This window comes from Xiphophorus maculatus, chromosome 2 (genome assembly GCF_002775205.1).
Source record: "Xiphophorus maculatus strain JP 163 A chromosome 2, X_maculatus-5.0-male, whole genome shotgun sequence".
Taxonomy (NCBI): Eukaryota; Metazoa; Chordata; class Actinopteri; order Cyprinodontiformes; family Poeciliidae; genus Xiphophorus; species Xiphophorus maculatus.
The window spans coordinates 7,415,930-7,442,368 of NC_036444.1; the positions used below are offsets into that span (position 1 = coordinate 7,415,930).

At 35.7% G+C, this 26,439-nt stretch overlaps 1 protein-coding gene across 2 annotated transcripts; it reads left to right on the forward strand.

Moving 5' to 3' along the window:
• On the forward strand, positions 1-25,973 carry LOC102221277 (mucin-2-like). 2 transcript variants are annotated; one of them, XM_023345338.1, is made up of 50 exons: positions 4-123; positions 235-273; positions 376-637; positions 751-865; positions 2,095-2,185; positions 2,269-2,375; positions 2,461-2,674; positions 2,770-2,895; positions 3,585-3,702; positions 3,822-3,960; positions 4,094-4,198; positions 4,307-4,376; positions 4,487-4,624; positions 4,705-4,869; positions 4,947-5,041; positions 5,155-5,281; positions 5,368-5,620; positions 6,217-6,266; positions 6,356-6,462; positions 6,562-6,713; positions 6,816-6,954; positions 7,041-7,148; positions 7,835-8,014; positions 8,101-8,340; positions 8,466-8,622; positions 9,158-9,286; positions 9,805-9,955; positions 10,069-10,112; positions 10,222-10,395; positions 10,499-10,859; positions 14,004-15,382; positions 16,760-18,568; positions 19,056-19,264; positions 19,649-19,820; positions 19,915-20,159; positions 20,248-20,431; positions 20,971-21,172; positions 21,260-21,438; positions 21,534-21,603; positions 22,634-22,761; positions 22,849-22,880; positions 22,958-23,126; positions 23,224-23,328; positions 23,595-23,635; positions 23,710-23,832; positions 24,272-24,373; positions 24,487-24,615; positions 24,907-24,946; positions 25,303-25,426; positions 25,519-25,973. In XM_023345338.1, the coding sequence occupies exons 1-50, from the start codon at positions 45-47 to the stop codon at positions 25,694-25,696; spliced, it is 9,855 nt and encodes a 3,284-aa protein (XP_023201106.1). In that variant the 5' UTR covers positions 4-44; the 3' UTR covers positions 25,697-25,973. The 2 variants fall into 2 exon arrangements, with proteins under 2 accessions (XP_023201097.1, XP_023201106.1); XM_023345329.1 differs by having other exon boundaries at positions 1-123; positions 10,499-15,396; positions 17,398-18,568.
• The last annotated feature ends 466 nt before the right edge of the window (positions 25,974-26,439 follow it).

Genomic DNA, 26,439 nt, shown 5'->3' on the forward strand with positions numbered 1-26,439 from the left:
GTTGGCTCAAGTATCCAACACAGGACAGGGACGACTGAGGAACCATGAGAGGAGTCAGGCTCCTTTTAGAATGGGCGCTACCATGGCTCATTCTAAGTCTTGGACTATCTGCAGTCTCCTCTGGTATGTAAATTAGTAAGAACTGATCAGAGCTCTATGCCTGACATAAAACCTTATTCTCATTTTAATTTACAATTTTTGTCTAACCGAAAAATTTCTTTCTTCTTTTTAAAGTACAAGTTCAAAAAGTGGGAGAAATGGCAGTGATTAAAGGTGAAGATTTAAATAAACAATATATTTGATTCTTTCTAAAGATAAAAATATTTGTATACTTTGAATTTCTCTATAATGAAAATTCTGTCCTTAAAAAAACAGAAGTGAGAGGTTCCCACATCAACCAGTTCTGCAGCACATGGGGGAACTTCCTTTACAAGACTTTTGATGGGGCTTTCTTCCACCTTCCCTCCACCTGTAACTACATCTTTACATCCCAGTGTAAGGGCAGCTATGAGAGTTTCAATATTCAGCTCCAGCGACAGGAAGTGGACGGGGAAGTCTCCATCACCAGAATTCTGATGAAACTGAATGGGATTGTGGTGGAGTTTGCCAACACTTCGGTTATGGTCATGAATAAACCGTGAGTTTATTGTTTTTTTATGTTTCTCTTTTCAGATACTAGTTAATCTAAGGGTTTATACTTATGATTCATGTTTTATCATCACACTCTAATTGCTTATTATTCTTTTCCAGTGTCTCCATACCATTCAGTGAGGGTGGCATTTCAATTGAGGAAACCATGTCCTATATTAAAGTTGAGGCTAAGTTGGGACTGACATTCATGTGGAATCAAATGGACTCTGTCTGGGTAAGTTTTGTTTGCTTTTTAAACATTTTTTAAAATTGAGGTAAATTAAACTAACTTTTTTTATTCAGTTCACCTTACATGGGGCGACTGTGGCTCTTTGGTAGAGTAGTCGTCTTGCGATCGGAAGGTTGTAGGTTCGATTCCAGCTTCCTCCTGCCACATGTTGATGTGCCTCTGGGCAAGGCACTTAACCCCAAATTGCCTACCGATCTGCGTATAGGTGTATAAATGTGTGTGTGAGTGTGACTGGGTGAATGTGACTCTAGTGTAAAGCGCTTCGAGTGGTCAAAATGACTGGAAAAGTGCTATATAAGTTCACTCCATTTACCATTTATATACTACTTGCAAGAAATTGTTTTGCAAGATATTTTGCAAGACTAGTTGGTTGAGTTCATACTCAGTTGTGTATAATCCAAATTATTTCAAACTGACCCATTAAATTTTAATGCAATCCAATTATACAGCCACATTCCACTCTAATTAGATCTAAAATTAGTTGATTGTGAAATGCCGAATGGTAAAATATTAGAGAGATTTGAAAATTCTATCTGAAAAAGGTTTTTTGGCACGTCTAGAGTCAAAAGTAGCTGTGACACTTTAGTGCCTTCCTTAGTGACGTGTAAATAATCCTACATTATTTGGACATAAGGCAAAACTCATGATTATTCATTGACTGACAAAATAGCAAATATATGGCCCTCATCAAGATCAATTACAAGTCTATAAAATAACGTTACATCAAATCTTTGAATAAAAAAAAAAAAAACTAAACTAAAAAAAAATACTTTAAAATACATTTCTGTCGCTTTGCATGAAATATATGTTTTGCTGAAATATTCGTAATCAATCATTAACATATTCTTTACCAGTTAGAATTCCTTTGTTATAAAGTTTATAAGTTTGTAAGATTATATAAATATCTTCTGATCAGTGGTCATCAAGAAACATTTAGAAGCGCTTTTAATGAAAATGAAATGTGTTTGAAAAGGAAAAGTTATTTGATAATTAAGCAAACAACTTTTGAATGACAGCATATTAAACAGATGTCAGAGAATGTTTGTACTGCTGTTTTGTAAATGTTTGCTCTTTGGGTTTTTATCCAACTGTGTGCACTGAGCACTAAAAGAAAGGCAGCTTGAGCAAAAGTCAAGCCAGGTGTACACAGACGGGCCAAGATTCCATCTGAAGATCTGTATTTGACTTAAATCTCAATTTCATATGCATTTAAGGTGGAGCTGGATGCCAAATTCAAGAATCAAACTTGCGGCCTGTGTGGAGACTTCAATGAAATCAAGCTTTCTGATGAGTTTGTCCAGTCAGGTATGTACTTAATGCATACGCTTCACACACAAATGGACACACATGTATCAAAGTTGAGAGTTGTGTTTTTCTTTTCAACACAGAGGCTTCCATAAGTCCTGAAGAATATGCGATGAACTGGAAAGTTGATAGTCCCACTGAAACTTGCAAAGTGGTTTCTTCCCAGGCTAACAACAATTGTTCAGATGGGGTAATTTTAAAAATTTGACATTTTGAAGCTGTTTTAGATTGATAACTTCATTCATTTAATGCGTATGACAAACTTAAACTTACAGAACAAACGCTGCGAGAAGTTGCTGTCAGGACCTGAATTTAAAAGCTGTCGCAAACTAATTGACTCTGAGTCCTTCATGAAAGCCTGTGTGGAAGACTTCTGTTACTGCAACAGCAACAGCAGTTCATGCTTATGTTCGACTGTGTCTGAGTACGCCCGACAGTGCGCCCATGCAGGTGGACACCCAAAGCAGTGGAAGACAAAACAATTGTGTGGTAAGAGATGAAAAGGTTTTGTTCTGTATGTTTTGTACTACAGCTACATTAGTCATTTAATACATTGCAAGACATATTTTTTATGTTCTGGGTAGAAAAAACATGCCCTTTCAACATGGAGTATAAGGAGTGTGGTAGTCCCTGCATTGATACCTGCAAATACCGGCAGAAAAGTCAGCTGTGTGATGAGCACTGCATCGACGGATGCTTCTGTCCTTCTGGTTAGTTTCACAGTTATTATTGATTTGTAATCCAACTGTTTAACATTTTATAGTGTGATACTTGTTCATTTGTCTTGTTATTTATGTTCCATAGTTAGATTGTCAAGTTAAGCCTCTTATAAATGTGCACTCTTAGCAATATCTAAGCCTTAACAGTTGAATTTATTTTGTTAAGTACACAATAGTACTCTGAGTGTTTACAAAATTTTCAACACAGATCTTACATGTTCTCATCTCTAGCATGCTACCTTATTCAAACAGTAGTTGGCAAACTTTCAGATTAGAAAGATAAGTAAAAGCACAGAGTAGTAAAACTACTTTGAGTGTTGAAATATAAAATAGGTCACAGCCTTTGCTAGAAGCAGCCCTCTGCTTGTACAAGTTATTACAATGGGTCATTGTACGATCTATTACAAAAAACTATTAATATCATCTCTAACATTAACTCTGTCACTTACACTAACATTATAGGATATTTAGATGCCACTTAAAAAAAATCTGAACTATCCCTTTAAAATTTAAAAGTTAAAACCCTTAAAACAATTTAAAAGAATCATACATCTGTTATAGTCTCATAGTGTCAAAACCAACACTCCCACATATATAACACTTACAGAATTTGATCTGGATTATATTAGTATTATAATATTGACAATAATAATTACCAACTAATGCTTGTCTCCTCCAAGGTACAATCCTTGATGATATCTCAGAAAGTGGATGTGTTCCTGTTGAGCAGTGCCCATGTTTCCACGAAGGCGAGACGTATAATACTGGGGAATCAATCATAATGCCCTGTAAAAACTGGTAAAAATAAATGAATGAATAAATGAATAAATAAATAAAAATAGATTACAGTATGCTTTAATATCTGTTTCTGAGATGGGAAGTCCAGTGAATTGACAACAGAATGTGTTTTTTTATAGCACCTGTTCAAAGGGTGAGTGGAGCTGTATAGATGCAAACTGTCCTGCTGTCTGTTCCATCAGAGGAGGCTCTCACTTCTCCACCTATGATTATAAGACATACAATTTCCATGGAAAATGTTCCTATATTTTGTCCAAGGTAAAGAGATATTAATAAAAACACATAGAACTAAATAGAAAATGAATGTTAGTTTCTTTTAAGCTGAATTATATTGAATTCCAATCAGATAATTATTTGATATCTGAATGTATTTTTCACCTTGTGGCTTTAGATTGAAGACAATGCTTTTACTGTGCTTGGTGATTTCGACAAATGTGAAAGGTCTGAAAAATCAACTTGTCTGTCTGCCGTCACTCTGCTGTATCAAAATCACACGGTAAAATATTTGTCACACGTGCATGAGACTATATATTTAGATATCTGTGTGTATATATTTACATATAAAATTTACTGACTTGTGTTAGTAACTTGTGTTTTCCCAAAGATAATTGAAGTTAAAGACAAAAATGAAGTCTCATATAACCAACGGGTCTTTGAACTTCCTTTTTTCCTGGGTGAGTAGATGTTTTTTATTAGTGTGGCTTTTTCAGTGAAAATGCAACATAAATTGGTTTTGCTTGAAGTTTAATGAAATGTTTGAGATTTTATATGTTTCCATTTGCAGATGACATTAAAATCTTCCGTCCTTCTACATTCTTTACCATAATCCACACAAACTTTGGGCTTGATCTCGAGATTCAGGTCGTACCAATTATGCAGCTCTACATCAGAGCCGATGTCTCATTGAAGAGTAAAGTTATGGGTATGTTTATTCTTTAGGAGTTTTAATTGTGTGTTTGTGTTTTTAATTGGGCATAAAGTTTAAGTGTTATATTTATGTAGGTCTTTGTGGAGATTTCAATGATAACTCAGCAGATGACTTCAAAACTACAAGTGGACTTCCTGAAAGAACACCAGAGGCATTTGCCAACACATGGCGAACCAAATTAAATTGTCCAGATGTGAAAAATGACCTTGCAGACCCCTGCACTTTAAGCATTGACAAGAGTAAGTCATTGACATACTGTAGTTATCCATATATCACCCATAGTGCTCCACCAATTAACTTTTTTTTTCTTTTGTAGACACATATGCAAAAACCTGGTGCTCCCTCCTGACAGACACAACAGGGATTTTTTCACATTGCCATTCTAAAATAGACCCAGAAGAGTACTATGCTGTAAGCATGTAGCGCTTTCTGTGCACATCTAATTTCTATTTCTTTTTTGTTTTGCTCTTCATTTCCCATACCTTATAATGTTTAATCTAATCTTATGTCATTTACCTTCACAGACTTGCCTTTATGACACTTGTGCCTGTGAAAACAGCGAGGAGTGCATGTGTGCCACCTTGTCCTCATATGTCCATGCATGTGCTGCTGAAGGTGTATCCCTGAAAGGCTGGAGAACAGATGTTTGCAGTATGTCTAAGATGAACAAAATAGATAGAAATGCACAGTCTAAATAAAGCAATTATGCACCAAATATTCCTTTCCTTTTTCAACAGACAAATACACAACATGCCCTTCGACATTTGTGTACAATTACAAAATGACACACTGCGGTCGAACTTGCCGCTCTCTGAGTCAGTCGGACGTGACTTGCAAGGTTAAGGTTACCCCCGTTGACGGCTGTGGTTGTGCTAAAGGATCTTTTCTAAATGAGAAAGGAGTTTGTGTGTCAGCTTCAGAGTGCTCCTGTTATGCAGGAAACAAAGTGATACAACCTAGGGAGAAGGCCGATGTCCAAGGACAAACATGGTAAGGACTTCTAGGTGTCAGCAAGGGGCATACTGATATGTCCTACTCAAAAGACAAGATAAAATGTAGGTAATATTTTGTAGAAATGTAAGACTGCTTATTTTTGGTGCTTTTTGAAGGTTTTGAAATCACATACTGTTTGTAGGAATATATAATTGGTGTGGAATATTCAAGTCCAGGTTTTACCTTTTCCTATGTTACAGATTTTTAATGCTGGTCTATTTTTCAAGTGGTCTAAGTGCTGAGAAAAAACATTGAAATACTCTCCTTTTGTGCTGTCACATGAAGAACACAATTTACATACTCTGAGCAACTGCGTAGTGTTTTGAAATACTATCTTGTCATTTTAATATAGACTGCACAAACAGACTATACCTGTTTACTCCACTTAATGCAAATTACTCCTGTATTTTGAACCATTATTTGTTATTTATCTGCTTTGAAGTATAAAAAAATACTTTTGTGGGGAAAAAAGGTATAAAATTAATTTTAAAGACAAAACTTTTTTTTGTTTTGAATGAATACCAATTTCAAGACTTTGTAATTACACTCTTAATTTTGTTTAACATATTTTTTTTTTCTGTCTTGCAATTCAGCACCTGCCACGCTGGAAAATTAAGTTGTAAAGGAGAGCCAGTAGCTGAGAGTATGTATCAAGTGCTTCAGTAAAGACAAGTTTAAACAACAGAATGCGTTAGATTGCAGTTTCTTTTAACGATGTATCATTGTCATCAGCATGCACCAGTCCCATGGTTTTCTTCGATTGCTCCAACTCCAGAGCACACTTAAAGGAAAAGGGGTCAGAGTGCCAGAGGAGCTGCGTCACAATGGACTCTGAATGTGTAAGACTCAGATGCTGGCAGATTAATACTTCTAAATAAAGAGTACTTATATGTTTAAGTAACTAAATAAACCGTAAATAAATTAACCATATTTCACAGGTGAGTTCACAGTGTGTCTCAGGGTGTGTGTGTCCTGATGGCCTGCTATCAAATGGGAAAGGAGGGTGTGTAAAGGAGGAAGACTGTCCTTGTCCCCATGATGGAAAATACTATAACCCAGAAGAAAAAATCAAAGTGGACTGTAATACATGGTGAGATTTCATTCACAGATTTAACAAGTACCAGATTTTTACACATTTCACACCATTCTGTCTCTTTTGACTATTAACTTCATATATTGATTAAAATCCTAGCACATGCAAAAACAGGAAATGGGAATGCACAGAAAATGACTGTGGTGCGACCTGCACCATATATGGAGAGGGGCATTATACTACTTTTGATAAAAAGAAATTTGTCTTTAAGGGGGATTGTGGCTACATCTTCTCTCAGGTATAGTTTGATGTGTTTTTATTTTTTTGTAGTTGTTGTTCTTGTGTCAAGGTAAGTTTTGTTAAACTGAGTTCATATTGTTGCAGGATTATTGTGGAGACGATGTGAATGGTACCTTTAGGGTCCGGACCGAAAACATCCCATGTATTGAAAGTGGAAGCATTTGCTCCACCAGTATTAAACTCTACTTGGGGGTATGTAAATTTGGAGAAACACTGCATTGCATTCACAAAATACTAAGTTTTTTAGCCTGGTGATCAGTGCTTACATGCAAGAAAAAGTTTTGATGATACTAAACTATAAAAACTATATTTTTTTTAAGTTGTAAAAAGTAGTGGTTTAAACCAAGAGTTTTCAAAGAGTAGAAAAAGCTAGCCTCCCATCAGAGAGCAAATCAACAACTAAGATTTAAGCAACCTTGCAGGTGCTACACTTGACATTCAATTCATTCCATCTGATGTGACTGACCTCAGTTCTTTAGACTCCAGTAAAAAATAACAAATAAAAACACTGTGACCATGGAGCATCTCCATGAAAATCTTAAATCATAATTCCTTATATATATATATAAAATAAATAAAATGTTATTATTTTTAAAATATGTTTATTTTTAAATATTAAGGAGACAGGATTCTCCATCCTTAATCAAATGTTTGCAATTAATTTTTCTTGTTAATTTATTCCCCTCATGTTGAGCCCCACCTGAAGAGGTTGTCATGCTGTTTTTTTTTTTAACAATATTTAATTTAGAAAGAAAATAACTTTCCTTTAGATTTTCAGATATAACTGCAGTGCCTCCAGCTGTTCAGCTAAAGTTTTAAGCATCTAATTGAGTGTGAATGTTTCATTTGGTGTTGATGTGCTTTATTTATCACTTTAGAGGAAAGAAATTGTTCTGTCAGACGAAAGTGTCAAAGTTATCAGTCAAAGCAACGGGATTGACATACCTTTTAAAGTCCACACTATGGGTATATATGTCGTCATTGAGGCAAATAATGGCCTTCTTCTAATCTGGAATAAGAAAACAACAATCATGATCAAACTCAGCTCCACATTCAAGGTGAGGAAGGAGGACATCTAGAGTTTCTTGAATAAATATTTAAGAGCTTTCAATTCAGAAATGAGCATGCTTTTATTTTATGGCAGGGCAAAGTTTGTGGCCTGTGTGGAAATTATGATGGGGCTATCAAGAATGATTTCACTACCAGAAGCAACGCAGTTGTAGTTAATCCAACAGAGTTTGGAAACAGTTGGAAACTGTCATCCTCCTGCTCAGATGTAAACACCACACTGAACCCGTGTGCTCTGTACTCTAACAGACGTGCATGGGCAGAGAAACACTGCAGCATTATCAAAAGTGAAGTGTTTTCTGCCTGCCATGGCAAGGTGAGAAAAACTAAAGACATTAAATGCTAATGATAGTGTAAATAAAGACATGTTCTTGCATAAACAACTAGAGAAGAATACTTTTCATTTGTTACCTGCATTTACAATTACGTTTTTCAAAAAAGGTGGAGCCAGAACAGTACTATGAGGCTTGTGTGGCAGATACGTGCGCCTGCAACACGGGAGGAGATTGTGAGTGTTTCTGCTCAGCTGTAGGAGCATATGCAGAAGCATGTAATGAGGCTGGAGCCTGCGTGAAGTGGAGAACCCCCACCATATGCCGTAAGTTTGCATTGGGTTTCTGAAAAGGCAGAAAATAAATTATCCCTTTTGGTGCTTGGGAACTCTGATGGCTTATGGGTAGTAATTCATGTTTGAAAATACAGAATAAAACACAGTTAAGATAACAAGCTTGCTTTTTGTTGTGTGTTAGAACTTAAAAATGCATGCTCTTGCTACATATTTTATTTTCTGAAAAAAAATTACAATGTCTTGTATCTTGAACAAATACTTTTGATCTCATCAATACTACATATATTTGTGTAAAAATACTAACTTGAATTTATATTGTTGATTTCACAGATTCAGTTATGATAAATTTACCTCACCACAGAATAATGTTTTTCAGTGTGAGTTAAAAAACAAACATGTGGAAAAGGTTTTACCAGAAAGTGTTCTGTTGGACCATTATTATCTCCAGATACAGCTAAAGAGTAGTGACAATCAATTAATGAGGATAATGAGTCATGGAACTTATAAATACATGTATTACATATTCACTCAAAATATTCAACTTACTTTTATTCTGTTTTATCAGCTCTGTTCTGTGACTATTACAACCCTGATGGAGAGTGTGAGTGGCACTACGCTCCATGTGGAAAACCATGCATGAAGACATGTAGGAATCCTTCAGGGAAATGTTACAATAAACTTCCACCACTGGAAGGTAAGCATGATAAGAAAGAAAAGCATTTAAATCTTTAATTTTATTAGATTGGTAACAAAGATATTTTATGTCAGATTTTTAAATACTCTTCAGGTAAATCCCATTAAATTATTACAGTTAAAATTGGGGATGTTTACTGAAATCAATAGGGCCTTTTGCAAACTTCCACTGCTCCAGAGCCCCTTTCAAATCATACAAGTGCAATAAAAACACAGACCCAAAACTCTCTTCGTGACTTACTTTATTTGCATAATAAATGTCAAATCCCATATTCCAAGACTGTGCTCCCCTTTTGTACTCGATAATGGCTTAGCCCTATTTTGCTGCCTGTCAAAATGTACTAAGTGCTGCAAACAGAAGCAAATCTTTATTTCTTCATCTATATCCTCACGTCATGTCAGTGCTTCGGCAGATCACCTAGCCATGCAGAACACATGAAGATTATCTGAAATCTGAAAAAAGGCTAAAGAAATTACTAAACCTTCTCTGTGCTTTTCTAAATGAATTTACTTCATAAGGGTGTTATCCATCATGCCCGTGGGAGCAGCCTTATTTTGATGAAGTTAGCATGAAGTGTGTGTCTGAGAAAGAGTGCGGCTGCTATGATGAAGACGGAAACCATTATAAAGATGGAGAGTCAATACCTGCAAGTGAAAATTGTCACAAGTGGTAGGATCCTTTCAAATATACTAATTTTGCGATGTTTAGTAAAGGAACAGGTTTCAAAAACAATATCTACCTAAAACGTCAAAATAAACTTTTATTATTTCCTTTTCTCACAGTTCTTGCTCTTCAACACAGCCGAGATGTATTTATGATGTGAATGGTAAGGCAAAAATGTGTGCATATGTTTTGCAAAACAGGAGCTAGATTTTTGTCATTGTCTGCAAAATTATTGAAAACAAATCGTCATGAGCCATGTCATTATTTTGCAGCTTGTACCTGTGTCTACATGAATAACACCTACAAATATGACACTACAGTCTATGAAACACATGATGGAGATGGAACCTGCATCTCTGGTGTTTGTGGACCAAATGGAACCATTATAGGAAAAATGGTACCATGTATACATACACCAACAACACCTTTTACATTTACTACGACTGGTAAGATAAGACACATATAAATGCTGTGACACATATAAATTCATTTTAGAGTGTTTTGAATTAACTTTCTTTAATTTATCTTTGTTCTCATGTTGCTTCACAGCAAGTACTACAGAGCAGCCTGTAACTACAACTAAACCTGTTCCTACAGTCACAACTCAGGCAGTAACATCAATTCTGACTTTTTCAACTACAAGAGTTTCCACAAGTTCTAAAACTACAACGGTGTCTTTGTCATCGTTAAATCCATCTTCAACAACCTCTACAGTCACTGAAAGCCCCACAACTGAAATAGTATCAACCACAATACCTTACATAAAAACAACTAGCACTGAAAAACCCACAACTACAAACATAATTACACAAAAATCTACTACACCTTATACAGAAACCACAATCAAATTTACAAAAGTCTCCACAACACCTTACACAGAGACTCCTACTACAACAATAGAGACTGAAAAATCCACAGTCACAACAGCTCAAATTGAAAGTACTACTACCAATCCCGAAACATCTACTACAGCACCCAGTGACTGCTATATTTGCAAATGGTCAAATTGGATTAACAATGACTATCCTGGACACAATAGAGATGGAGATTATGAAACATTACAAAAGATTTCTGATCCAGATTTGAGTGTTTGTAGAAAACCACTAGAAATTCAGTGTCAAGCCAATTTTTTTAAAGATGTGCCTTTAGAAGATTTAAATCAAAATGTAACCTGCAGCCCTACAGATGGACTAATCTGTCATAATAAGGATCAAACACCTCCAAAATGTTATGATTATGAAATTCGGGTAAAATGTTGCACTTACATATGTGGGACTAGCACAACAACAATTCATACAGGAAAAACTACCCCAACAATAGAGACTGAAAAATCCACACCAATAATTACATCAAAACCTACAACACCTCATACAGAAACTACAACTACTGGCACTCAAACATCTGAAACTACAAACATAATTACAGAAACAGTCTCCACAACAACAATTCCTGCAAAAACAACTACCCCAACAATAGAGACTGAAAAATCCACAGTCACAACAACTCAAATTGAAAGTACTACTACCAATCCCGGAATATCTACTACAGCACCCAGTGACTGCTATATTTGCAAATGGTCAAATTGGATTAACAATGACTATCCTGGACACGATAGAGATGGAGATTATGAAACATTACAAAAGATTTCTGATCCAGATTTGAGTGTTTGTAGAAAACCACTAGAAATTCAGTGTCGAGCCAATTTTTTTAAAGATGTGCCTTTAGAAGATTTAAATCAAAATGTAACCTGCAGCCCTACAGATGGACTAATCTGTCATAATAAGGATCAAACACCTCCAAAATGTTATGATTATGAAATTCGGGTAAAATGTTGCACTTACATATGTGGGACTAGCACAACAACAATTCATACAGGAAAAACTACCCCAACAATAGAGACTGAAAAATCCACACCAATAATTACATCAAAACCTACAACACCTCATACAGAAACTACAACTACTGGCACTCAAACATCTGAAACTACAAACATAATTACAGAAACAGTCTCCACAACAACAATTCCTGCAAAAACAACTACCCCAACAATAGAGACTGAAAAATCCACAGTCACAACAGCTCAAATTGAAAGTACTACTACCAATCCCGGAATATCTACTACAGCACCCAGTGACTGCTATATTTGCAAATGGTCAAATTGGATTAACAATGACTATCCTGGACACGATAGAGATGGAGATTATGAAACATTACAAAAGATTTCTGATCCAGATTTGAGTGTTTGTAGAAAACCACTAGAAATTCAGTGTCGAGCCAATTTTTTTAAAGATGTGCCTTTAGAAGATTTAAATCAAAATGTAACCTGCAGCCCTACGGATGGACTAATCTGTCGTAATAAGGATCAGACACCTCCAAAATGTTATGATTATGAAATTCGGGTAAAATGTTGCACTTACATATGTGGGACTAGCACAACAACAATTCATACAGGAAAAACTACCCCAACAATAGAAACTGAAAAATCCACAGTCACAACAGCTCAAATTGAAAGTACTACTACCAATCCCGAAATATCTACTACAGCACCCAGTGACTGCTATATTTGCAAATGGTCAAATTGGATTAACAATGACTATCCTGGACACAATAGAGATGGAGATTATGAAACATTAGAAAAGATTTCTGATCAAGATTTGAGTGTTTGTAGAAAACCACTAGAAATTCAGTGTCGAGCCAATTTTTTTAAAGATGTGCCTTTAGAAGATTTAAATCAAAATGTAACCTGCAGCCCTACAGATGGACTAATCTGTCATAATAAGGATCAAACACCTCCAAAATGTTATGATTATGAAATTCGGGTAAAATGTTGCACTTACATATGTGGGACTAGCACAACAACAATTCATACAGGAAAAACTACCCCAACAATAGAGACTGAAAAGTCCACACCAATAATTACTTCAAAACCTACAACACCTCATACAGAAACTACAACTACTGGCACTCAAACATCTGAAACTACAAACATAATTACAGAAACAGTCTCCACAACAACAATTCCTGCAAAAACAACTACCCCAACAATAGAGACTGAAAAATCCACAGTCACAACAGCTCAAATTGAAAGTACTACTACCAATCCCGGAATATCTACTACAGCACCCAGTGACTGCTATATTTGCAAATGGTCAAATTGGATTAACAATGACTATCCTGGACACGATAGAGATGGAGATTATGAAACATTACAAAAGATTTCTGATCCAGATTTGAGTGTTTGTAGAAAACCACTAGAAATTCAGTGTCGAGCCAATTTTTTTAAAGATGTGCCTTTAGAAGATTTAAATCAAAATGTAACCTGCAGCCCTACGGATGGACTAATCTGTCGTAATAAGGATCAGACACCTCCAAAATGTTATGATTATGAAATTCGGGTAAAATGTTGCACTTACATATGTGGGACTAGCACAACAACAATTCATACAGGAAAAACTACCCCAACAATAGAGACTGAAAAGTCCACACCAATAATTACTTCAAAACCTACAACACCTCATACAGAAACTACAACTACTGGCACTCAAACATCTGAAACTACAAACATAATTACAGAAACAGTCTCCACAACAACAATTCCTGCAAAAACAACTACCCCAACAATAGAGACTGAAAAATCCACAGTCACAACAGCTCAAATTGAAAGTACTACTACCAATCCCGGAATATCTACTACAGCACCCAGTGACTGCTATATTTGCAAATGGTCAAATTGGATTAACAATGACTATCCTGGACACAATAGAGATGGAGATTATGAAACATTACAAAAGATTTCTGATCCAGATTTGAGTGTTTGTAGAAAACCACTAGAAATTCAGTGTCGAGCCAATTTTTTTAAAGATGTGCCTTTAGAAGATTTAAATCAAAATGTAACCTGCAGCCCTACTGATGGACTAATCTGTCATAATAAGGATCAAACACCTCCAAAATGTTATGATTATGAAATTCGGGTAAAATGTTGCACTTACATATGTGGGACTAGCACAACAACAATTCATACAGAAAAAACTACCCCAACAATAGAGACTGAAAAATCCACAGTCACAACAGCTCAAATTGAAAGTACTACTACCAATCCCGAAACATCTACTACAGCACCCAGTGACTGCTATATTTGCAAATGGTCAAATTGGATTAACAATGACTATCCTGGACACAATAGAGATGGAGATTATGAAACATTAGAAAAGATTTCTGATCAAGATTTGAGTGTTTGTAGAAAACCACTAGAAATTCAGTGTCGAGCCAATTTTTTTAAAGATGTGCCTTTAGAAGATTTAAATCAAAATGTAACCTGCAGCCCTACAGATGGACTAATCTGTCATAATAAGGATCAAACACCTCCAAAATGTTATGATTATGAAATTCGGGTAAAATGTTGCACTTACATATGTGGGACTAGCACAACAACAATTCATACAGGAAAAACTACCCCAACAATAGAGACTGAAAAATCCACACCAATAATTACATCAAAACCTACAACACCTCATACAGAAACTACAACTACTGGCACTCAAACATCTGAAACTACAAACATAATTACAGAAACAGTCTCCACAACAACAATTCCTGCAAAAACAACTACCCCAACAATAGAGACTGAAAAATCCACAGTCACAACAGCTCAAATTGAAAGTACTACTACCAATCCCGGAATATCTACTACAGCACCCAGTGACTGCTATATTTGCAAATGGTCAAATTGGATTAACAATGACTATCCTGGACACAATAGAGATGGAGATTATGAAACATTACAAAAGATTTCTGATCCAGATTTGAGTGTTTGTAGAAAACCACTAGAAATTCAGTGTCGAGCCAATTTTTTTAAAGATGTGCCTTTAGAAGATTTAAATCAAAATGTAACCTGCAGCCCTACTGATGGACTAATCTGTCATAATAAGGATCAAACACCTCCAAAATGTTATGATTATGAAATTCGGGTAAAATGTTGCACTTACATATGTGGGACTAGCACAACAACAATTCATACAGGAAAAACTACCCCAACAATAGAGACTGAAAAATCCACACCAATAATTACTTCAAAACCTACAACACCTCATACAGAAACTACAACTACTGGCACTCAAACATCTGAAACTACAAACATAATTACAGGAACAGTCTCCACAACAACAATTCCTGCAGAAACAACTACCCTAACAATAGAGACTGAAAAATCCACACCAATAATTACATCAAAACCTACAACACCTCATACAGAAACTACAACTACTGGCACTCAAACATCTGAAACTACAAACATAATTACAGGAACAGTCTCCACAACAACAATTCCTGCAGAAACAACTACCCCAACAATACAGACTGAAAAATCCACACCAATAATTACATCAAAACCTACAACACCTCATACAGAAACTACAACTACTGGCACTCAAACATCTGAAACTACAAACATAATTACAGGAACAGTCTCCACAACACATTACAAAGAGACTCCTACCTCAACAATAGAGACTGAGACATCCACAACACCTCATATATTAATTGTAACCCACAGCCCTAAAAAACCAAATACAGCACATTTAATTACAGGAACAGTCTCCACAACAACAATTCATACAGGAAAAACTACCCCAACAATAGAGACTGAAAAATCCACACCAATAATTACTTCAAAACCTACAACACCTCATACAGAAACTACAACTACTGGCACTCAAACATCTGAAACTACACACATAATTACAGGAACAGTCTCCACAACAACAATTCCTGCAGAAACAACTACCCCAACGATAGAGACTGAAAAATCCACACCAATAATTACATCAAAACCTACAACACCTCATACAGAAACTACAACTACTGGCACTCAAACATCTGAAACTACAAACATAATTACAGGAACAGTCTCCACAACAACAATTCCTGCAGAAACAACTACCCCAACAATACAGACTGAAAAATCCACACCAATAATTACATCAAAACCTACAACACCTCATACAGAAACTACAACTACTGGCACTCAAACATCTGAAACTACAAACATAATTACAGGAACAGTCTCCACAACAACAATTCCTGCAGAAACAACTACCCCAACAATACAGACTGAAAAATCCACACCAATAATTACATCAAAACCTACAACACCTCATACAGAAACTACAACTACTGGCACTCAAACATCTGAAACTACAAACATAATTACAGGAACAGTCTCCACAACAACAATTCCTGCAGAAACAACTACCCCAACAATACAGACTGAAAAATCCACACCAATAATTACATCAAACCCTACAACACCTCATACAGAAACTACAACTACTGGCACTCAAACATCTGAAACTACAAACATAATTACAGGAACAGTCTCCACAACAACAATTCCCGCAGAAACAACTACCCCAACAATACAGACTGAAAAATCCACACCAATAACTACATCAAAACCTACAACACCTCATACAGAAACTACAACTACTGGCACTCAAACATCTAAAACTACAAACATAATTACAGGAACAGTCTCCACAACAACAATTCCTGCAGAAACAACTACCCCAACAATAGAGACTGAAAAATCCACACCAATAATTACATCAAAACCTACAGCACCTCATACAGAAACTACAACTATTGGCACTCAAACATCTGAAACTACAAACATAATTACAGGAACAGTCTCCACAACAACAATTCCTGCAGAAACAACTACCCCAACAATACAGACTGAAAAATCCACACCAATAATTACATCAAAACCTAAAACACCTCATACAGAAACTACAACTACTGGCACTCAAACATCTGAAACTACACACATAATTACAGGAACAGTCTCCACAACAACAATTCCTGCAGAAACAACTACCCCAACGATAGAGACTGAAAAATCCACACCAATAATTACATCAAAACCTACAACACCTCATACAGAAACTACAACTACTGGCACTCAAACATCTGAAACTACAAACATAATTACAGGAACAGTCTCCACAACAACAATTCCTGCAGAAACAACTACCCCAACAATACAGACTGGAAAATCCACACCAATAATTACATCAAAACCTACAACACCTCATACAGAAACTACAACTACTGGCACACAAACATCTGAAACTACAAACATAATTACAGGAACAGTCTCCACAACAACAATTCCTGCAGAAACAACTACCCCAACAATACAGACTGAAAAATCCACACCAATAATTACATCAAAACCTACAACACCTCATACAGAAACTACAACTACTGGCACTCAAACATCTGAAACTACAAACATAATTACAGGAACAGTCTCCACAACAACAATTCCTGCAGAAACAACTACCCCAACAATACAGACTGAAAAATCCACACCAATAATTACATCAAACCCTACAACACCTCATACAGAAACTACAACTACTGGCACTCAAACATCTGAAACTACAAACATAATTACCGGAACAGTCTCCACAACAACAATTCCTGCAGAAACAACTACCCCAACAATAGAGACTGAAAAATCCACACCAATAATTACATCAAAACCTACAACACCTCATACAGAAACTACAACTACTGGCACTCAAACATCTGAAACTACAAACATAATTACAGGAACAGTCTCCACAACAACAATTCCTGCAGAAACAACTACCCCAACAATACAGACTGAAAAATCCACACCAATAATTACATCAAAACCTACAACACCTCATACAGAAACTACAACGACTGGCACTCAAACATCTGAAACTACAAACATAATTACAGGAACAGTCTCCACAACAACAATTCCTGCAGAAACAACTACCCCAACAATACAGACTGAAAAATCCACACCAATAATTACATCAAAACCTACAACACCTCATACAGAAACTACAACTACTGGCACTCAAACATCTGAAACTACAAACATAATTACAGGAACAGTCTCCACAACAACAATTCCTGCAGAAACAACTACCCCAACAATAGAGACTGAAAAATCCACACCAATAATTACATCAAAACCTACAACACCTCATACAGAAACTACAACTACTGGCACTCAAACATCTGAAACTACAAACATAATTACAGGAACAGTCTCCACAACAACAATTCCTGCAGAAACAACTACCCCAACAATACAGACTGAAAAATCCACACCAATAATTACATCAAAACCTACAACACCTCATACAGAAACTACAACTACTGGCACTCAAACATCTGAAACTACAAACATAATTACAGGAACAGTCTCCACAACAACAATTCCTGCAGAAACAACTACCCCAACAATACAGACTGAAAAATCCACACCAATAATTACATCGAAACCTACAACACCTCATACAGAAACTACAACTACTGGCACTCAAACATCTGAAACTACAAACATAATTACAGGAACAGTCTCCACAACACATTACAAAGAGACCTCAACATTAGAGACTGAGAGAACCACAACTCCAATTGTCATTGAAACATCTACAACACGTTACGTAGAAACTCCAACCTCAGGAATTGTAGAAAAATCTAGCACCATCATTACTGGAGAAACCACAAAACCAGAAAGCACTGGCAGAACAACATTGTGCTCTTGCAATTACATGAATCAGGCTTTCTCACCTGGTAAGCTTTGTACTTTTTTCATAATTTGTTGTTGCTGTACTTGATATCTACTTATATATCAAATTTAATTAACAGATACTCGTATTGTAATAAGGCCCTGGTGACACTCAGATCCCGTGGTTCTGAGAGCAGAGGGGAAGGGGAATAATTGTAAAGGGGGGTAGGTATTGGAGGATGGGAACAGGGGAGGTTCATGCCGCCCCCACAAAATGCCACTCTAGGCGGTTGCCCATGTCACCCATATGAGAAACTGCCACTGTACAGAAACTTTAACCTGGTTTTACTCCTGTATTTATTAGCAGAATAAATTCAGATGGCAAATGATGCTCATTTTGCCATCGTATTCTTACTTGATGAGGGCAGTGTTGAACTGTTTATGAAATATTCTATTCTGTTCTATTAAGAAAATAACGTATCAACAATTTCCATTTTTTTCTGACATAATTTATTAATTTTATCTCAAACTTTCCTTTTTACTGTAAATTAGGTAGCTTCATGTACAACAAGACTGATGGAGTCTATTGTTTCACTGCCTACTGCAGTTTGAACTGTAGTGTTGAAAAGCATGCCAGACCGTGTCACCCAACAACTCCACCAAGACCTCCAGCTACCACAAAGAAAGCTGGAACTACAACACACATTGGCACATCAACACCTGCTAAGATAGACTGCCCATTTCTTACACCACCGAGAAAGGTAACCAACCTTATACACTGTCCATATTAAAAATAGTGTTGATTTAAAGAAAAAGACTTATCACTCAAGGCAGTTTAATGTGAAGCAGCTGAGAAGATCTGTAAAATTAATTATTTGCTTGTGCTTGTTGGCAAAAAGCTTGCTACAAATACTGAAGCAAGCAAAAAATATATTTGCTTGTTTACAATCTCTTCTTTTGATTAGATTACATTGCCTTTAATGGCTTGACCACCACGACCAACTGTTTAAAAAAGTGTAAACAAGCATTCAAATTAAAGCCAATACAATTTTGGGTATTTGTATTCTACAATTTGAATATATGCCAGTAGAGAGTTTAAATATAAAGACTGTGGTTGTATATTGCTGAAAGTATTTCTTTTACAGGATGGAGAATCCTGGAGTTCAGACAAATGCACCAAAAGCACCTGTGAGAAAGGAAAAGAGGTCACAGAACATGTACCATGTAAATCAGCACCCATACCAGTTTGTGACAACGGTTTTGAACCTATTAAGGTTTTTGACGAAGGAGGCTGCTGTTTTCAGTACGAGTGCAAATGTGAGTTTGATGAAATAATTTCACACAGCTACAGATAGCTACATGCAATATTTTTGTGATTAAACACAATTTAATGTTAATACACTGTTTTCAGGTCTTTGTACAGGCTGGGGAGATCCCCATTACAATACATTTGATGGCCAATATTACAGTTTCCAGCACAACTGCACATATGTCTTGGTCAAAGAGATAATTCCCAAATACAATTTAAAAATTCTTATTGACAATGAAAATTGTGATCCTTCTGGAACTGTGACGTGCCCCAAAGCTTTGATTATATATTACAAAAACTATGAAGTAACTCTTACACAGAATAGAACCTCAAAAACTCCGAATTTGGTACGTATGGCTATCTCTAACCTTCTCCAAATATGTTTGTATTACATAAATGTAATCATGCTTTTTTTCACCTGTCATTCATGTTTAGATATATGTTAATGGAACGAAAGTGACTCCAACCTACTCAAATAAGGACTTCATTATTACAAGCGCAGGAATTCAGATGGTTCTTAAAATCCCAGAGATAGATGCCACTGTTTCATTCACTGGGCTTCTGTTCAGTATTGACTTGCCATTTTCACTTTTCCACAGCAACACAGAAGGACAGTGTGGTAAGCAACCCTATAATTTGTGACAAGCTAAAAATAAATGGTGATTCTTATCTTAGTAGGTAGAAAAATATAATGGCACTGTTTAGTAAAAACATTTATAATAGCATTTTGTTAACAATGGATAAATACTTTTAGTTGAAATCACTACATCTCCCAAAGAAAACTTTAATTTATAGCTTTATGCAAGAAATAATTAGAGGGAAAACCCTCGCTGCACAATACCATGATGAGGAAAACAGCCAACATGCAGTCGATACAAAAGTCTCCTCACCCCTGCCAGTTTTCATGTTTTAAAAACAATGGTCCATTATGAACCATTTCAACACCTTTAATGTGACACACATCCTGTACTATTCAACTGAAGAACAAACTAATCTGCCAGAGCTAAAAATGTAAGAATGAAAGAAGGGATAGAGCCTTGAATACCAAGATTACACTTCAAATAAATAGCATGAACATTCACATTAGGAATGTTAGAAACCGTTTCTATTTGTGAGTTTGTAATCTATTTCTTATGGATGTTTCTTCTTTTTAACAAGGCTACTGCGACAATAACAAGAAAAATGACTGCAGGTTACCAAATGGTGAAATTCATCCATTATGCTCTGAGATGGCATATAACTGGCATGTAAAGGATAAAAATAAACCATACTGTGAGTCTGTGCCTACTCGACCTCCTCCAACAACAGGGCCACCGAAACCGCCATGCAAACCTGCCCTCTGTGAAATCATAAACCACGAGTGAGAATTTACAAAATAAGTTGAACGTGTGAAAACATTTTTCTGTAAACCTAATTTAACTTGTTTTATGTTCATTTTTACAATAAGGATGTTCAAGAACTGTCACAAAAAAATTGCGCCCAATTCATATTATGAAGCTTGTAAATTTGACGTTTGCCAAATGCCAAATTCCACTGTGGGCTGCACCAGTCTGGCGGCATATGCCATGATGTGTGCTGGGGAATCTGAGTGTATAGACTGGAGAAACCTGACTAAAGGAGAGTGTGGTAAGACGGCTTTGCTTCTGTAGAAAGTAATTTCCTCTCAAATGGAATTTTCCATGCATGTTATTGTTAATGCAATATACTTCTTTTTGTTGCAGGCTACAAATGTCCAGCAAATAAAGTATACAAGGCCTGTGGGCCAAGTATTGTTGAAACCTGCAATGCAGGGTAAGGACACTGCTTTTGCAGTTTATAATTGAAAACTGACAAACAACAATGAAGACATTTTTTGCATTTTAGGATGTCTGTCTGCCTAACATTGACTATGCAAGCTAACAAACCTTTCTAACAAATTTACTTGTCTTTTATCACAATCAAAATGTACAAATACTGACCAGTGAATTCTCAAATACACTTTTGCTTCAAACCATGCTCAACCTCACATTGACAAGAAACTTTCTATCCATCGTGGCTGCCAACAGTTTTTTATCAACACCTACAAAAAATATTTGAGAATAAAGTATCACCTACAGGTTAAATATTTTCAAATTGTCATTAAGAAAAAAACTCAAGAACATTGAAGAAACTATCTAATCAATCGATAATCATTCGTTATGCAGTTTCCAAGTCTAGAATTGCTCCCACAATGTATTAGGTGGCACCAGGAGTGGTGTAATTTGGTTTCTGAAGTGTCCTGTAATCACTCAAAACCAGAGAAAAGCTCAACATAGACGATGTCTTGTAGGTCATTTAAACAGCACTACCAGCCTGTGATAAGAGCTAAATCTGGCTTCCTTCATATCTGAAACCACACATATCCCCCTGAAAGGATCAAAAACAAACTACATGTTGAAATAATAAATTTTCAAAGTCAGTTTATCTATTGTTATGCCAACCAATTTGTTATATCACCAAGCGATATTAAATTGAAACGTAACTGTGGTCCCAAACACAGTTTATAGTTAGCAGTTATACTGTAAAACAGAGAAGTTTTCTGAAAGTTAGTTATGTAACACAAAGTATCATCTCTGTGATTGCTATTATTCCTGGTGTATTTATAATGTTCGACAAAGTGTTTAACTAAAGCAACATGGTGTCAAGTGAAAGTGGTAACATTTAAGTAAGATTCCTTGGAAATATTTATTGTTTATTTGGGATATTTCCTAATGTTTACTTGAATGCACTGTGCTGCATTGTGATTCCATTGTTCTTCACAAGTTGGAAGCTGAATTTTAACTGTCATTTGTTTTACATTCAGATTCAATAATAAGCTCAAACAGCAGTGTGCAGGAGAAGAAGCTACTTGCAATGGATTAGTGGAGGGATGTTTCTGCCCTGTGGGGACGATGTTGTTTGGTTCAGGCTCTGACACCTGTGTCTCATCCTGTGAGAATAGTTTTTGTTCTTTGCCAGAACAATGAACAATGTATTTTTGTTTAATGTCCAATTAAACAATTTTTATTGTTTATTAAGGTTGCACTGGACCTGCTGGTGAACCTAAACAGGTATATTCTCATACATTGTCTTTTTTCTATCAGTTTGTCTGTTGCTGTAACATATATTTTTTTCATAATATTAACAGATTGGTGACACATGGAAAAGTGGCTGCCAGCAATGCAATTGTGACAAAAGTTCTCTGAGTGTTAAGTGTGAGCCTCTAGTTTGCCCGCCACAAAAACCAATAAAGTGCACAGAGGATGGCGAGGTGTTGGTAAACCAAACAGTTAACTGCTGCCAGGAACTGACATGTGGTAAGCAATTTCAATTAGTACAACTGCATTTATGACATATAACATGTTTTAGCAAAAATAATCTAAATTAACTGATATACACCATGTTTACCAACAGAGTGTGATAAAAAACGCTGTTCATCACCAACACAAAAGTGTGAACTTGGCTTTGAGTTAAATGTCAAAGTTTCCAATGAAAGCTGCTGCCCGGTCTTCACATGTGGTACGTTTCTTACTATAACTACTCATCATTATTTATTACTGAAAATAATAATGATTATTTCCCAAAAAAGTATAAAAAAATCATCTTTCTATTGACTACTTCCGATTTCAACTCGTCAATTACTGTAAATACCTCACACTGTTTAATTCAGTTTTCCATCATTACCTTTTCCCATGTTCACTTCCTCTCGTGAAACAACCCAGCAGTTTTTCAAATGCAAAAACTAATCTTAATATCAACATAATCCCTTTTACTGTCTCATGTAGAACCAAAAGGTGTATGCGTCTACAATGATACAGTGTACCAGGTAAGAACTGTTTTTTGCTGTTTTAATATGTCGCACCTTGTATGTATAAATACTTTTCATTGTGTTTCCCACAGCCAGGTGCAAACTTTTCCAAGAACCCATGTGAACACTGCCTCTGCACAAACAAACAAGATCCAAAGACTAAGCTGAACACCATAGAGTGTCAGCAAATACAGTGTAACGTCATTTGTAAAAAGGTAATTATATGATGTTAATGCCAGTTAAGTTGTATATTGGATAGAAATATTTTACATTATAGAAAATGTTACTCATAAGATCAGATAAGTAACTTACAAATTTATTTTCTAAATATTAAAAGTTGATGCTCTAAGTATGACTATGTGCATCAGTTTGGTTTTGGTACTAATTGTAACAGGTTTATAATGGCTCAACATTTCTTAGTTATTTCAAATCATACTCTTTAATTTAGATGATTATTCCCGATACAATTTCTGACAAAATACTACAACTATCCAGTTCAATAAATTTTGAATCATGTTAGTGTTGCAGTAGAATGGATGTTATTTTATATCTTATTGCCAGATAGCATTCCTTTACTAGAGCTAGAAGTAGTTAAAATTACATAGACTAAATTATTTCCAATTAGAAACTTATTAAACTGTACATTTTTGATAGGGTTACGTGCATGTGGATCAGCCTGGAGAATGCTGCGGATCATGTAAACAGACACACTGTATTTTTGATGTCCCTGGTTTGAACTCACCAGTAATTCTTAAGGTGATTAAAGTACAATACAAACATACAAAAATGCTTAACAGCTTGCAACCTTCATCTCAGTTCTAAGTCACATTGTGACTACACTAACCCTGCTCTTCTACGCATGTTCACAGCCTTCAGAATCGTTTTCACCACCAAACGACAACTGCACCCAATATGATTGCCAGAAGGTGAAAGATGAATTCATGGTTTTCAGAAACCAAACTACATGTCCTGCATTTGACCCGGACAACTGTGTTCCAGTGAGTATTAAGTGCCTTAAAGAAAGTTGATGTGTGTTTTGGTCTAAGATGATAATATAGTATATAACATTTTCATAAATAAAATGTTTTGCTTTACGATAAGTGGGCTTAATAGATGCTTAAAAAATGACTACTTTAATCTGTAAAACAGTAATAGCAATAAAATGAGTTCAGGCATGTGAGGCGGGTCAACATTATACTTTAACAAAAATTAGGCACTGCACACTTCCAACACAGAAGTGTGACATCAGTGATCACAGTCACACGTGTCATTTTTTTTATGCATTTCAGGGAACAGAAACAAGTGACATGAATGGATGCTGCAGAACCTGTAAGTATCGGGTTATGAACTTGCAAAATACTACATAATGTTTCAAAAGATGTTAGTATACAAAAATGTCAGCCTCCAATTACATCTTTCACAACTATAAATACATTTTTGGTTTTAATTTTAAACAACTTTTAGGCTATAAATTACTTATTCCCTTTGCTTTCTGCAATAGAGTGTGTCAATTGAGGATAATGAGGATGTAAATACTTAGAATTTTGTCAAACAGCGTAGAAGCCTAAAAAAGTAGAACATTTTTAAACAAGAAACAAAAATGATAAACTTAGATTTTTTTTTATTGTCCATTATGTTTTCCCTGCAAGTGTGTGTTTCTAAAACTAATTATTTGTGGTTCACAGGTACACCTCGCTACAACTGTGAGCTTCACAAGAACACTACCAAACTGTACGTAAAGAACTGCGAGTCAGTTGAGCCGGTGGAGCTCACATCCTGTGGGGGATCCTGTGAATCATCCTCATCTATGTAAGATTTGTAAATCATTTAACTAAAGCGTATGCAGCAGAATCTACTAAAAAATTATATGTTGACATGGATGTCTCTGTCTTTATTTACAGGTACTCAGTGGAGGCCAACAGTCTCATGCATTCTTGTACCTGCTGTCGAGAGATTGCTACCAGCAAGAAAGAGGTGGAGATGAAGTGTTCAGATGGCAGCAAAATTAAACAGGCATACATTTCAATTGCAAAGTGTGGCTGCCAACCTGCTAAATGTAAAGAGTGGGACAAACGTTGATGGGACACACGATTAAGGCCAACAATGGAAATTTTAACTCTTTAGGGGAAACAGATTAATACTTATTTACAAACACTATGGGTGCTTTCATGCTTTGAAATACGCAGCTCTGTAGATCGAACTGATCCAAAATATTTTTAAAAGCACGTGCTTATATGGAAATTTTCTTTAGGGTGAAATAGCTTTGAATATATATTCATCTTTTGATTAATAGGAAATTGCTGTATCTGCTGTTTCAAACTTCTGTCTTTGACTCAATAAATTTCTAATTCATCAATGATCTGAGTGTTTTTTACTATGCTAAATGTTTATTCCTTAGTACAATGCAATAGTTTTTGAAGTCTATTACAATAACAGCATTTTAGTTGTCTGTTTTCAGTTGGTTGGTCATTATTACTATTCAGTTTGTGATAATTTGTTTAAACTGCATGATCATAACATGTGGAGGGAGAATTAAATATTTTTACTTTATACATTCATAAAAGTATTCTCTCCTTGGCACACTTATAAAATTTACTTAAATACTTAAATGAAACTAACTAAAATTACCATACTTAATTACAGTTATTCTGTTTGGTAACTGTTTTGCAAGGTCTCTTTCATGTTTCTGAACGATTCCCATTTATTAACTTGCACCATATTTTCAGACTGTAGAGAGGGTTTTTCACTAAATAAAGAGACAAAATATATATCCAGATTTTTTTTCTTCCTTCCAGTAAATAAAAAAGCAGTTGTGAACAAAA